Here is a 12,255-nt window from a genome sequence, read left to right on the forward strand (position 1 = left end):
TAATTTAGTCATCCAGAGAACACTAGCTTTGGATGTCCTTCCTTTCCCCCTCGTGGAAATATGTCTACTCTGTACCCGATCCATCTCCATGACAACAGTAGTAGGGAAAATGCTAGAATCTATTATAAAGGATGTGATAACAGGACACTTAGAAAATAATAATAGTATTTCGCAGAGTCAACATGGATTTATGAAGTGGAGATGCCGGTGATGGACTGGGGTGGACAAATGTAAGGAATCTTACATCACCAGGTTATAGTCCAACAAATTTATTTTAAAATCACAAGCTTTCGGAGATTATCCCCTTCGTCAGGCGAATGACTCATTCACCTGACGAAGGGGATAATCTCCGAAAGCTTGTGATTTTAAAATAAATTTGTTGGACTATAACCTGGTGTTGTAAGATTCCTTGGATTTATGAAAGGGAAATCATGTTTGACATCCTATTGGAGTTCTTTGAGGATGTAACTATAGAATAGATAAGGGGGAACCAGTGGATGTGGTGTATTTGGATTTTCAGAAGGCTTCTGATAAAGTCCCACACAGGAGGTTGGTGAACAAAGTTAGAGCACATGGAATTGGGGGTAATATGGATGGATATAATCCGCATGGATTGTGAATTGGTTAACAGACAGAAAAGAGAGTTGGAATAAACGGGTCTTTTTCAAGTTGGCAGACTGTGACTAGTGGGGTACCGCAGGGATCGGTGCTGGGGCCCCAGCTATTCACAATCTATATCAATGATTTGAATGAGGGGACCAAATGTAATATTTCCAAGTTTGCTGATGACACAAAACTAGGTGGGAATGTGAGTTGTGAGGAGGATGCAAAGAGGCTTCAAGGGGATATAGACATGCTAAGTGAGTGGGCAAGAACATGGCAGATGGAATATAATGTGGAAAAATGTGAAGGTATCCACTTTGGTAGGAAAAACAAAAATGCAGAGTATTTTTTAAATGATTGGGAAATGTTGATGTTCAAAGGGACCTGGGTGTCCTTGTACATGAGTCACTGAAAGCTAACATGCAGGTGCAGTAAGCAATTAGGAAGACAAATGTATGTTGGCCTTTATTACAAGAGGATTTGAGTACAGGAGCAAAGATGTCTTACTGCAATTATATAGGGCCTTGGTAAGACCGTACCTGGAGTATTGTGTACAATTTTGATCTCCTTACCTAAGAAAGGATATACTTGCCATAGAGGGAGTGCAACGAAGGTGCACCAGACCGATTCCTGGGATGACAGGATTGTCGTATGAGGAGAGGTTGTTTAGACTAGGCCTGTGTTCTCTAGATTTTAGAAGAATGAGAGGTGATCTCATTGAAACATACAAAATTCTTACAGGGCTTGACAGAGTTAGATGCAGGGAGGATGTTTCCCTGGCTGGGGAATCTAGAATCAGGGGTCACAGTCTCAGAATAAAGGGTAGGCCATTTAAGACTGAGATGAGGAGAAATTTCTTCACTCAGAGGGTGGTGAATCTTTGGAATTCTCTACCCCAGAGGGCTGTGGGGGCTCGGTCATTGGGTACATTCAAAACAGAGATCGATAGTTTTCTAGATATTGTAGGGATGGTGCAGGAAAATGGCGTTGAGATAGAAGATCAGCCGTGATCTTGTTGAATGGCAGAGCAGGCTCCAGGGGCCGGATGGCCCACTCCTGCTCCTATTTCTTATGTTCCTCCTTGAAGGCCTCCCCTTGTTCATTTACTGTTTCGCCTACCAATTTTTTGTTCCACTCCACCTGGGCAGTATCCCTTTTTAACCTGTTGAAATTAGCCCTCCTGCAGTTAAGTATTTTCACATTTGATTGTTCCTTGTCCTTTCCCATTACTATTCTAAACCTGATGATATTATGATCACTGTTCCCCCAAATGGTCCCCCACTGAAACCTGCCCCATTTCATTCCCCAGAACTAGATCCAGCACTGCTTCCTTCCTCGTTGTGCTGGAAACACACTGATCAAGAACCTTCTCTTGTATACATTTCAGAAATTCCTCCCTCTCTTTGCCCTTTACACTATTACTATCCCAGTCTATATTGGGAGAATTGAAGTCCCCTGTTATCACTACTCTGTAGTTCTTGCATCTTTCTGTAACTTGCCTGCAAATTTGTTCCTCTATCTCCTTCCCACTATTTGGTAGCCTATCTATAAACCCAGAAGCGTAATAGCTCCTCTGTTGTTCCTTAATTCTAACCAAACAGATTCTGTCTTTGACCCCTCAACTGCATCATCCCTTTCCAGTGCTGTAATAGTTTCTTTGATCAATACTGCCAACCCCTCTTTCTGTCCTTCCGTATCTTTTCTGAATACTTTGTAGCCAGGAATATTAAGTTCCCGATCCTCCCCTCTATGAGCCAGGTCTCTGTTATTGCCACCATATCATAGTCCCATGTAGCGACTTGAGCCTGCAGCTCACCAAATTTATTCACCATGCTATGTGCATTTATGTACATGCATTCCAGATTCATCTTAGACTGCCTTGGATTTGCCCCCTGTATGATCGCTCCTATTTCTGAACTATGCTTTAGTGCTAGTTGTCCCTCCCAGTCCTCTGTGCACCTTGTTTCTTCTTTCTAATGCTACGTCCTGGTACCCATCCTCCTGCCACGTTAGTTTAAATCCTCCCCATTGCACTAGTTAACCTCCCCGTGAGGACATTAGATCCTGCTCTGTTGAGATGTGACCTATCCATCTTGAATAGATCCCTCCTGCCCCAGAACTGTTCCAGTATCCCAGGAATCTGAAGCCCTCCCTCTTGCACCATTTCTCCAGCCACGCATTAACCTGTCTTATCCTACTATTCCTATACTCACTGGCGTGTGTGGCACTGGGAGTAATCCAGAGATTACTACCTTTTTAACTTGCTTCCTAGATCCTGAAACTCTGACCACATGACCTCAACCCTTTTCCTCCTTGTGTCATTGGTTCCCACATGAATCACGACTTCTGGCTGTTCCCCGTCCCACCTCAAAATGTTCTTCTCGGTGATGTCCTTTACACTGGCACCAGGGAGGCAACACACCATGTGGGACTCACATCAGCAGTTGGAGATATGCCTGTCTGTTCCCCTGACTATTGAATGCCGTATAACCACTGCATTCCCAGACTTCACTGTGCCCCCCTGTGCAGTCCTTTGCCCCACAGTGCCATGCTCCTTCGAGGTGTTGTCATCCTCACTGGTATTCAATACTTAAAACTAGTTAGTAAGTGACACACTCCCGAAGAATTCCTGCACTACCTGCCTCTTCCTATCCTGCCGGATGGCTACCTGCTTACTGTCCTAAGCTCTCTGTGGCTGTGGGGTGACCACCTCTCGAAACGTACAATCCAGGAAATTCTCAGTCTTCCGTATGCCCTGCAGTGATTCCAGCCGCTCCTCAAGCTCAGAACTGTGAGCTCGAGCAACCGGAGTCTGAACAATTTCTGGGCCATTATGTTAAAGCATATCAAATGAATCGTTTCCCTTTTTCCTAATACATACCAAGCAGTAAATTGTATTAGCATCTAACATTCATGGGTTTATCAAATGCCTAAATTAGCGTGCCTTTGGACTGTCTCACATGTCCCTGTCCAAATTATATTGATAGGTAACCAAGACAGATCAATCAGAACAGGACTACAGTAGGCGATTGAGTGAAGTGTAACTTAGCAGCAAGTTGCTAGACCCATCAGGATAGAGTCTTTAATCACTTTATTTAACAACATCTATGATAATGCTGTTAATACTTAACCTTGTGATGGTATTGTTGATTACAGTGACGTTAATGGATGTAACTTTCAAACAAGAGTCTAAGTCATCATAGACACACCAATAAATTAAATATATCTCCCTATCTGAGCACTAGCTGGGTTTTGCTTAGCAATGGTATGCCAAAATTGTTTTCAATGTGCAAGATAATAGTGCAGCTTACATTCTATCACTGTTAATCTTTCAGTATTGAGGCTGACCTTTTTTGACATGAACATAAGGTATATAACCTCTCCCTTTGTAGTAGGTTGGCTTGTTACCAGGCAATTCTGCCTTCCTCCGGATGCTCTAATTTAACCTTTGGGCGCACTTCTCGCAAATCGCTGTCTGTGGCCATTGTCGTTTTTTCTTTGTCTTCTCCTGCCAGCTTTTAGCTAATCTTGCATGTACTCTAATTGTACTCTACTTACTTTCTATCTTAACTGCAGGCTTTACTTCTGCTTGATTAAACAACATGGGCCATAATTTGCTGTGGCAGGGCATCTAACAGTGTCTGCCGCTAGTTAGACATGCCTTGCATGATTAGGTTTTTAAGATTTTTGCATGACAAGTTGCTGAAAGTGCAAGATGATGTTGCAGCGAGGGAAAGGGACCTGAGTGAACAGAGCAAGCAGCTCTATATCTCCTTAACCAATCAGATTGATGGATTGTGAAATTCACAGCATAAGGACTGAGAGGGAAGTGCAAGTTAGAATGGGTGAATTCTGTGACAAATCAGGTACAGAAAGAGAAATAAAGAGAAGGAAAGAAAGATTGGATTAAGAGAGACGGAAAAAAAGGACAGAGAAGAAAATTTTTTTAAAAGTTTAATTTAAAATTTGACATTTTTAAAATCTCCCAACAACAATTAAAACCTGAAGGAATGAGAATCCACACTTGTAATAGTTAATTTTCAGTGCCAGAGAGATTGACTGGTGGAAATTAAGACTTATCAACTAGTGTTGCGGGGGAGGGTTTAAACTAATTTGGCTGGGGGCAGGGCTCCAGAACGCAGCAGCAGAGAGGAGAGACAAGGTGCATAGAAAACTAGGAGGGACAAACAGCAACAAAACAAAGAATAGCATAGAAAGAGCAGGAATTAGATGCAGGAAAAAAGCAAAGCCGACTAGCATATTGTTGGAATGTATGTGTGTTAATGCGAGGAGTGTAACAAATAAGGTTGATGAGCTATAGGTACAAGTTGCCACATGGGATTATGATATAGTGGCTGTAACGGAGACCTGGCTTAAACATGGACAAGAATGGGAACTAAACATTGCTGGCTACAATGTATTCAGGAGGGATAGGGAAGGAAAAAAGAAAGGCGGTGGGGGCCTGGGTGCGGTGGGTGGCAATATTCATCAAGTATAATATTACAGTTCTACAGAGGGTTCAAAGTCTGAATCTATTTAATTAGAGTTAAGGAACAGAAAAGGAGCTGTTACATTGTTGGGTGTTTACTATAGACCCCCAAATAGTGAGAAGGAGATCGAGGAGCAAATCTGTAGGCAAATTTCAGAGACATGTAAAAATAATAGAGCAGTAATAGTAGGGGACTTCAATTACCCTAATATAGACTGGGGGAAAATAAGAGTAAAGGGCAAGGAGGGTGAAGAATTCCTAAACTGGAGAATTTTCTTAATCAGTGTTTCTAGCCCAACAAGGAAGAAAGCAGTGCTGGATTTAGTTCTGGAGAATGAAGTAGGGCAAGTGGAGTGTGTTTCTGTGGGAGAACTTTTAAGAAATTTTAACAGTGCTTCTGCATCAGAAGTTTAAATCATTTGCCAGCAGCTCTGATGCTTATTTAGTAAATGCATTGTGTGATGCGGAACTGAGCCACACACACCAGGAGAATTCCAGGCTCGATTCCTGGTATATGCTGAATTAGCCAACTCAGCTGGGGCAGTGATAGGGTTCCAATTATTAGTCCAGCCCCTCTGGAACAGGAAAGGGATAAGTTAGCCAGATCTGAATGTTGGTTGAGGACTGGTTTGACCTTGTGCAATAACCTCTTGATATTTGCTCTCTAGGCTGGGACGTGTAAAATGGTTATTTGGATGCGACATGGAGGGTGACTGGGGCCATCAGTACTTCCGGGGGGGGGGGGGGGAGGGGGGAGAGGAGAGAGAGAGAGAGAGAGAAAAACTAGTTTTCCGGTATTTGCTAATGACTGTTGGGACTCAGCACAGTGACTGTCACTTTGTAACAAAACCAGAAAATGCTGGAAATACTCAGCAGGTCAGGTAGCATCTGTGGAGAGAAGAAGGTACGGTAATGTTTCAGGTCGATGATGTTTCGTCAAAACTGGGAGATGTTACAGATGTACAGCTTATAAGGAGGAACAGAGCCAGGGAAAAGGGGGCGGGGAGAAGAAAATGGTCTGTGATCAGAGGACAGGAGATGATTGAAGTACAGAAATGATAATGATGTCAAAGACAGAAGGAGGCAATAAGGAGAGAAATTAGAGAAATAAAAGATGGACGATGTCCTAGAGGGTGTGTGAATGATCCCAGCAGAATAGCCGAGAAGGAGGGAAGCGTGGGAAATCTGACAAAGCAGAGAAGGCTCCAGTGGCCCAAGTGTATGGAAGATAAAGGCAGGTAGACACCAGGGGTACATACCACCCACCGGCCGTGTATTGATAAGGGATCCCCATCTGAAGCACCAGCTCACTACATCCCCCACTCCGGGAAGCACTGGTGTACCCATCCTACATTACCAGCACCAGCTTCACTTTGTGTAGGTTCTGCATAAATTGCTGCCTTACTACATTTATTAAGCCAGTTCTTGTGGTGGGGCAGCACTGCTTGTATTTTAATAAAAACAGAAAATGCAGGAAAAAGCTCAGCATCTATGGAGAAAGAAACAGAGTTAACATTTCAGGTTGAAGACCTTTCTTCAGAACTGGAAGATGTTAAAGAATTAACAGTTTTTAAGTAAGTACAGAGCCAGGGAAAGTGGGGGGGGGGGGGGCCCGGAGGGAGGGGAAGGGAGGAAAGAACAAAAGGGAAGGTCTGTGATAGAGTAGAGGGGAAATATTAACTCTGTTTCTTTCTCCACAGATGCTGCCTGACTTGTTGAGCTTTTCCAGCATTTTCTGTTTATATTTCAGCTCCAGCATCCGCAGTATTTTGCTTCTGCTTGTATTTTAGTTTGGTAATTTTATTGCAGCACCTTTTATTTTATGAAAATGTAACGGGGAAATAATAAATTACTTTGTTGCGTCAGTTGGCTTATGTTGTGCACAGATTTTGAATTGAAAATGGGCACAATGATTAGTGGTACCCTTCTCTGGAAAACACTGCCTTTAAACTGCATTCTGCTACAAATAGGAATTTATCTGTTCAAGGTCATTCACAGATACCTTCCAATTTGTGAAAGTATTCGGTTGTTTAAATGATCTGCTTAGGCAATGGGTTTGAAATCTAACCAAGATTCCATTATCAGAAGATTTCTGCTCCTTTATTCAGTTTTGGTGCCCAATTAAGGGATGTCTCAACTAGTTCTAGGAAAAATATATTTGGACCACAGTTTTTAAAATTCTCCCTTGTGATGCAAAATGCTCTCCACGAACGTTTACTAACTACCCTATAGTCCCTTTGTTACGGTGCTGCATATTCTAAGTGGTTCACATGATTGGCTGAAATTAGTGGCGTGGCGTACAGGTCATTGCTATTGTCACTCGATCTTGATCTACAGTATATTATAAAATTAAACTTTTTGTGTACAGTATCATGAGAAACAATAAGGTTCTTTCTTAGATAGAGACTTCCCTCTAACTTTATTCAACTGTTCTTTCTTCCCCTTCCTCCGCAGAAGTGCCTTTGTGGTAAATCACAGCTCCGTCCTTTACAACAATGCCGTGGGTACACAACTGGAAGTAAAGCTGGGTGTGTATAAACTATTATTAATTTCAAAAAAGTAATATTTTGTCTCCTTTTTAAGAAAAAAATAGGTGGCATATTTATTTCCAGTTCACTTCCTTTAATGTGTGGCAAGCTATTTGAATACTCCTTCCCCTCCCAAAAAAAGAGGGGAGTGGTTGTTCAAAGCAAAACTCTTCTGAGGTAGGGGCAGTTATTCCTTGTTTCAGTGCGCCTGCCGAGAGGTTGGGTGATGGGCCATCTGATCCTGGGCCTTTATTAGTGGTGATTTGTAATCGGCAGCAGTGGAACATTATTACTCTGACTTTTAGTGAATTTTCCCCCCTTTTGGCTCCTCCTTTGTTGCCCTAAAGGAAAGAACGTTGGCTCAATCTGTCTTCCCTTTGGGCATGACCAGAACAGTGTTAGTATTTGCATGATTGTTGTAGTTGTTGTATTTGCATTGGTATTGGATTAACAAGCTCTAATTCTAAAACTGAACGTTGTGAAAAAAATAGTCACTTCAATTCTAAAAGGAGATTTTTACAAATGCCACTCATATTTGTGAAGTCGTAAGAATAGATTTCTCAGAATAGATGCTGGCAATGCAAACATGAGATAATAAAGACACTGCATCGGTTAAGCATGTAGGAAAGTTTTACAGAATACATTATATAGTATGAACTTAAATAATAAAACTAAGTCTAGTTTGATGTTCTAATTTCTGCTCAAATAAATTAATCAGGTGCTGTTTTGCACTGCATGGCAAACCTATGTTTCATGGCTCTGACAGTTGACTTGTGTGTCACCTGTATTTAGTAATGGGTAGCTAGACAGAAAGTGGCTATCTTTTATGAATGATTATTGTGATGGTTAGAAAGCTATAAATTTGTAAACAATTATTGAATTTGTCTTTCAAGTGTAATAAGTTTCACATTTCTAGCTGTGTTTTCTTTGTCTTTATTATCACAGTGCCTCAGCAGGCAAAATTGTAGGCGGAAGTGTCCTGTTTATTGGAGGAGGCCTTGGTGGCACTATATTGTATGCGAAGTGGGATCCCAAATTTCGAGAGAATGTAGAGAAAACCGTCCCGTACTCTGAAAAAGTGTTTGAACTGGCCCTTGGGCCTGCACCATATAACGTACCTCTGGTAAAGAAACCGGTATGTATGTTTGTATGTATATGCCATTGAAATTTATGCACACTCACTCCATTGTTGACTTAAGGCAAAATTATTTTCTTCTCGTCTTCTGCTTTAATTTCCCCATGCCACACTCCATGAATTCCACTAGCTGCGTCCTCCTCAATACTATGATCTAGACTGGAAATCACTATCTGTGGCAGGAATATGCAGGCTTTTTGCCTTTGTGGCTTAGTGGCTTAGTGCAATACAATGTTGGAAAATGTGAGGTTATGCACTTTGGCAGGAAAAACCAGAGAGCAAGTTATTATCTTGATGGCAAGAGACTGGAAAGTACTGCAGTACAAAGGGATCTGGGGGTCCTAGTGCAAGAAAATCAAAAAGTTAGTATGCAGATGCAGCAGGTGATCAAGAAGGCCAACGGAATGTTGGTGTTTATTGCTAGGGGGATAGAATATAAAAACAGGGAGGTATTGCTGCAGTTATATAAGGTATTGGTGAGACCGCACCTGGAATACTGCGTACAGTTTTGGTCTCCATACTTAAGAAAAGACATACTTGCTCTCGAGGCAGTACAAAGAAGGTTCACTCGGTTAATCTCGGGGATGAGGGGGCGGACCTATGAGGAGAGGTTGAGTCGATTGGGACTCTACTCATTGGAGTTCAGAAGAATGAGAGGCGATCTTATTGAAACATATAAGATTGTGAAGGGGCTTGATCGGGTGGATGCGGTGAGGATGTTCCCAAGGATGGGTGAAACTAGAATTAGGGGGCATAATCTTAGAATAAGGGGCTGCTCCTTCAAAACTGAGATGAGGGGAAACTTCTTCACTCAGAGGGTGGTAGGTCTGTGGAATTTGCTGCCCCAGGAAGCTGTGGAAGCTACATCATTGAATAAATTCAAAGCAGAAATAGACAGTTTCCCAAAAGTAAAGGGAATTAGGGGTTATGGGGAGCGGGCAGGAAATTGGACATGAATTTAGATTTGAGGTTGGGATCAGATCAGCCATGATCTTATTAAATGGCGGAGCAGGCTCGAAGGGCCGATTGGCCTACTCCTGCTCCTATTTCTTATATTCTTATGCCATGGATCCTTGCAGGCCTCATACAAAGTTTAAATCCCTGTTCCCTGTACTCAAGTTGCTGATATTAGCAGCCCTTGATACTGTGTTCAGAATATTTTTTTTATTTTTTTATTCGTTCACGGGATGTGGGCGTCGCTGGCAAGGCCGGCATTTATTGCCCATCCCTAATTGCCCTCGAGAAGGTGGTGGTGAGCCGCCGCCTTGAACCGCTGGAGTCCGTGTGGTGACGGTTCTCCCACAGTGCTGTTAGGAAGGGAGTTCCAGGATTTTGACCCAGTGACAATGAAGGAACGGCGATATATTTCCAAGTCGGGATGGTGTGTGACTTGGAGGGGAACGTGCAGGTGGTGTTGTTCCCATGCGCCTGCTGCTCTTGTCCTTCTAGGTGGTACAGGTCGCGGGTTTGGGAGGTGCTGTCGAAGAAGCCTTGGCAAGTTGCTGCAGTGCATCCTGTGGATGGTGCACACTGCAGCCACAGTGCGCCGGTGGTGAAGGGAGTGAATGTTTAGGGTGGTGGATGGGGTGCCAATCAAGCGGGCTGCTTTATCTTGGATGGTGTCGAGCTTCTTGAGTGTTGTTGGAGCTGCACTCATCTAGGCAAGTGGAGAGTATTCCATCACACTCCTGACTTGTGCCTTGTAGATGGTGAAAAGGCTTTGGGGAGTCAGGAGGTGAGTCACTCGCCGCAGAATACCCAGCCTCTGACCTGCTCTCGTAGCCGCAGAATTTATATGGCTGGTCCAGTTAAGTTTCTGGTCAATGGTGACCCCCAGGATGTTGATGGTGGGGGATTCGGCGATGGTAATGCCGTTGAATGTCAAGGGGAGGTGGTTAGACTCTCTCTTGTTTGAGATGGTCATTGCCTGGCACTTATCTGGCGCGAATGTTACTTGCCACTTATGAGCCCAAGCCTGGATGTTGTCCAGGTCTTGCTGCATGCGGGCTCGGACTGCTTCATTATCTGAGGGGTTGCGAATGGAACTGAACACTGTGCAGTCATCAGCGAACATCCCCATTTCTGACCTTATGATGGAGGGAAGGTCATTGATGAAGCAGCTGAAGATGGTTGGGCCTAGGACACTGCCCTGAGGAACTCCTGCAGCAATGCCCTGGGGCTGAGTTGATTGTAATTGTGCTAAGAACAACCCTTTTCAAACCCCCAGGCCCACAGTATTCAAACCCACAAATAAAAAATTATAAGCACAAGTAGGTCTGAGTTGCCTGGGCTTCATGGCCTGGATTACCAGAGCTTTGTAGGCTGCATGTGTCTCATGAACTGTGGTTAGTATCCCCTGATCTTAGATGGTGGGCATAGATCCAACTCCCAAACTATGGTACCTTGATGTCTCACATTTTTCTCTTCTGATTTTATCATATTAATAGAGCTATACTCGCACTTCTGTAGATACTGTTTGTACTCTTACGTGAAAAGTGTCTCAGTTTTCAGATATGTGAAGACAATCTCACCTGTTGGGTAGAATCCTTTAAAATAAGTTAGAAGGGCTGAAGAAAGTTACAGAGATAGACATTAGACCTGTGGATTGAAACTGGTCTTGTCTGAGTGTCCTCTCTTTTCAGTTTGTACCCCAAAAATCTGTTTGCGTACATTTATGTTTTTTTGCCTGGTTCCTCAGTCACTGCAGGGTCCAAGAATGTGGCGAGCTGGTGGAAGAGCCATTATTTTGTAAAGCTAAAAGTTTAGAATCTGTTATGCTGAAATAGAGTTTGTGGGATATATTGTTATATATTTTTGTCAAACATATGGGTTGTGCTTGTGATACAGATTTCAATCTGGGCAGCTGTCTCCAGTATCTTACCTATTTATGGGCAGGAATTTTCCAGTTCTACTGGTTATATTTTGAAGTATGTAGGGTGACAGTGGTTAATTCTTCATTAAAATTTTTCTTTGTTTTGTTTTAAGCATATGGAGGGGCCATTGAAAATATCAACGCGTACTGAAGTTTTGAATGATTCCAAACTGCCGAAATCCATGCGTAATAAAGAGAAAGAAGCTTCGTCCCTTGAAGAGGCCATGGGAGAAAGTAATTCTGAATCATGTAGTAAAGATTTCAGTGCACGTTATTACTTTAGTGTTGATGGAAAATGCAAGTTTGAGTATATGAAACCACATTGCGTTACGTTACAAGGATTCTTGTCTGAAATGTTCAGGGTTGAACAGCCATTCTAGTAATAGATCATCCACACTAATTTGGATAAGAGTATAAATGGGCAGGGAAATCTGGGCAACATGACAGTCCTGATCTTGTCTTAGGCCAGTTTGTGCTTCGGTGATGTAGCCTGTCCTGAATATAATAGCCTCAGACACTTTGGTGCATAAAAGTTCATTTTTAATTAATGATTCTGTCAAACTTGCTTAAAAAATCGTCTTCCTGCTTGAACCTTTCACCAATCCTTTGCCCTTCTGCCAAGATAGCT

The 12,255-nt window shown here is 42.7% G+C and overlaps 1 protein-coding gene across 2 annotated transcripts in view; it reads left to right on the forward strand.

The window, feature by feature from the left end:
- Positions 1-12,255, forward strand: part of immt (inner membrane protein, mitochondrial (mitofilin)) — an 82,804-nt gene that overhangs the window by 24,448 nt on the left and 46,101 nt on the right. For both annotated transcript variants that reach the window (XM_067982329.1, XM_067982336.1), the window contains exons 2-4: positions 7,547-7,620; positions 8,566-8,755; positions 11,741-11,861. In XM_067982329.1, the coding sequence (XP_067838430.1) occupies positions 7,547-7,620; positions 8,566-8,755; positions 11,741-11,861 (385 nt within the window). The remainder of the gene's footprint in view (positions 1-7,546; positions 7,621-8,565; positions 8,756-11,740; positions 11,862-12,255) is intronic.

This window comes from Heptranchias perlo, chromosome 1 (assembly GCF_035084215.1).
Source record: "Heptranchias perlo isolate sHepPer1 chromosome 1, sHepPer1.hap1, whole genome shotgun sequence".
Lineage (NCBI taxonomy): Eukaryota > Metazoa > Chordata > Chondrichthyes > Hexanchiformes > Hexanchidae > Heptranchias > Heptranchias perlo.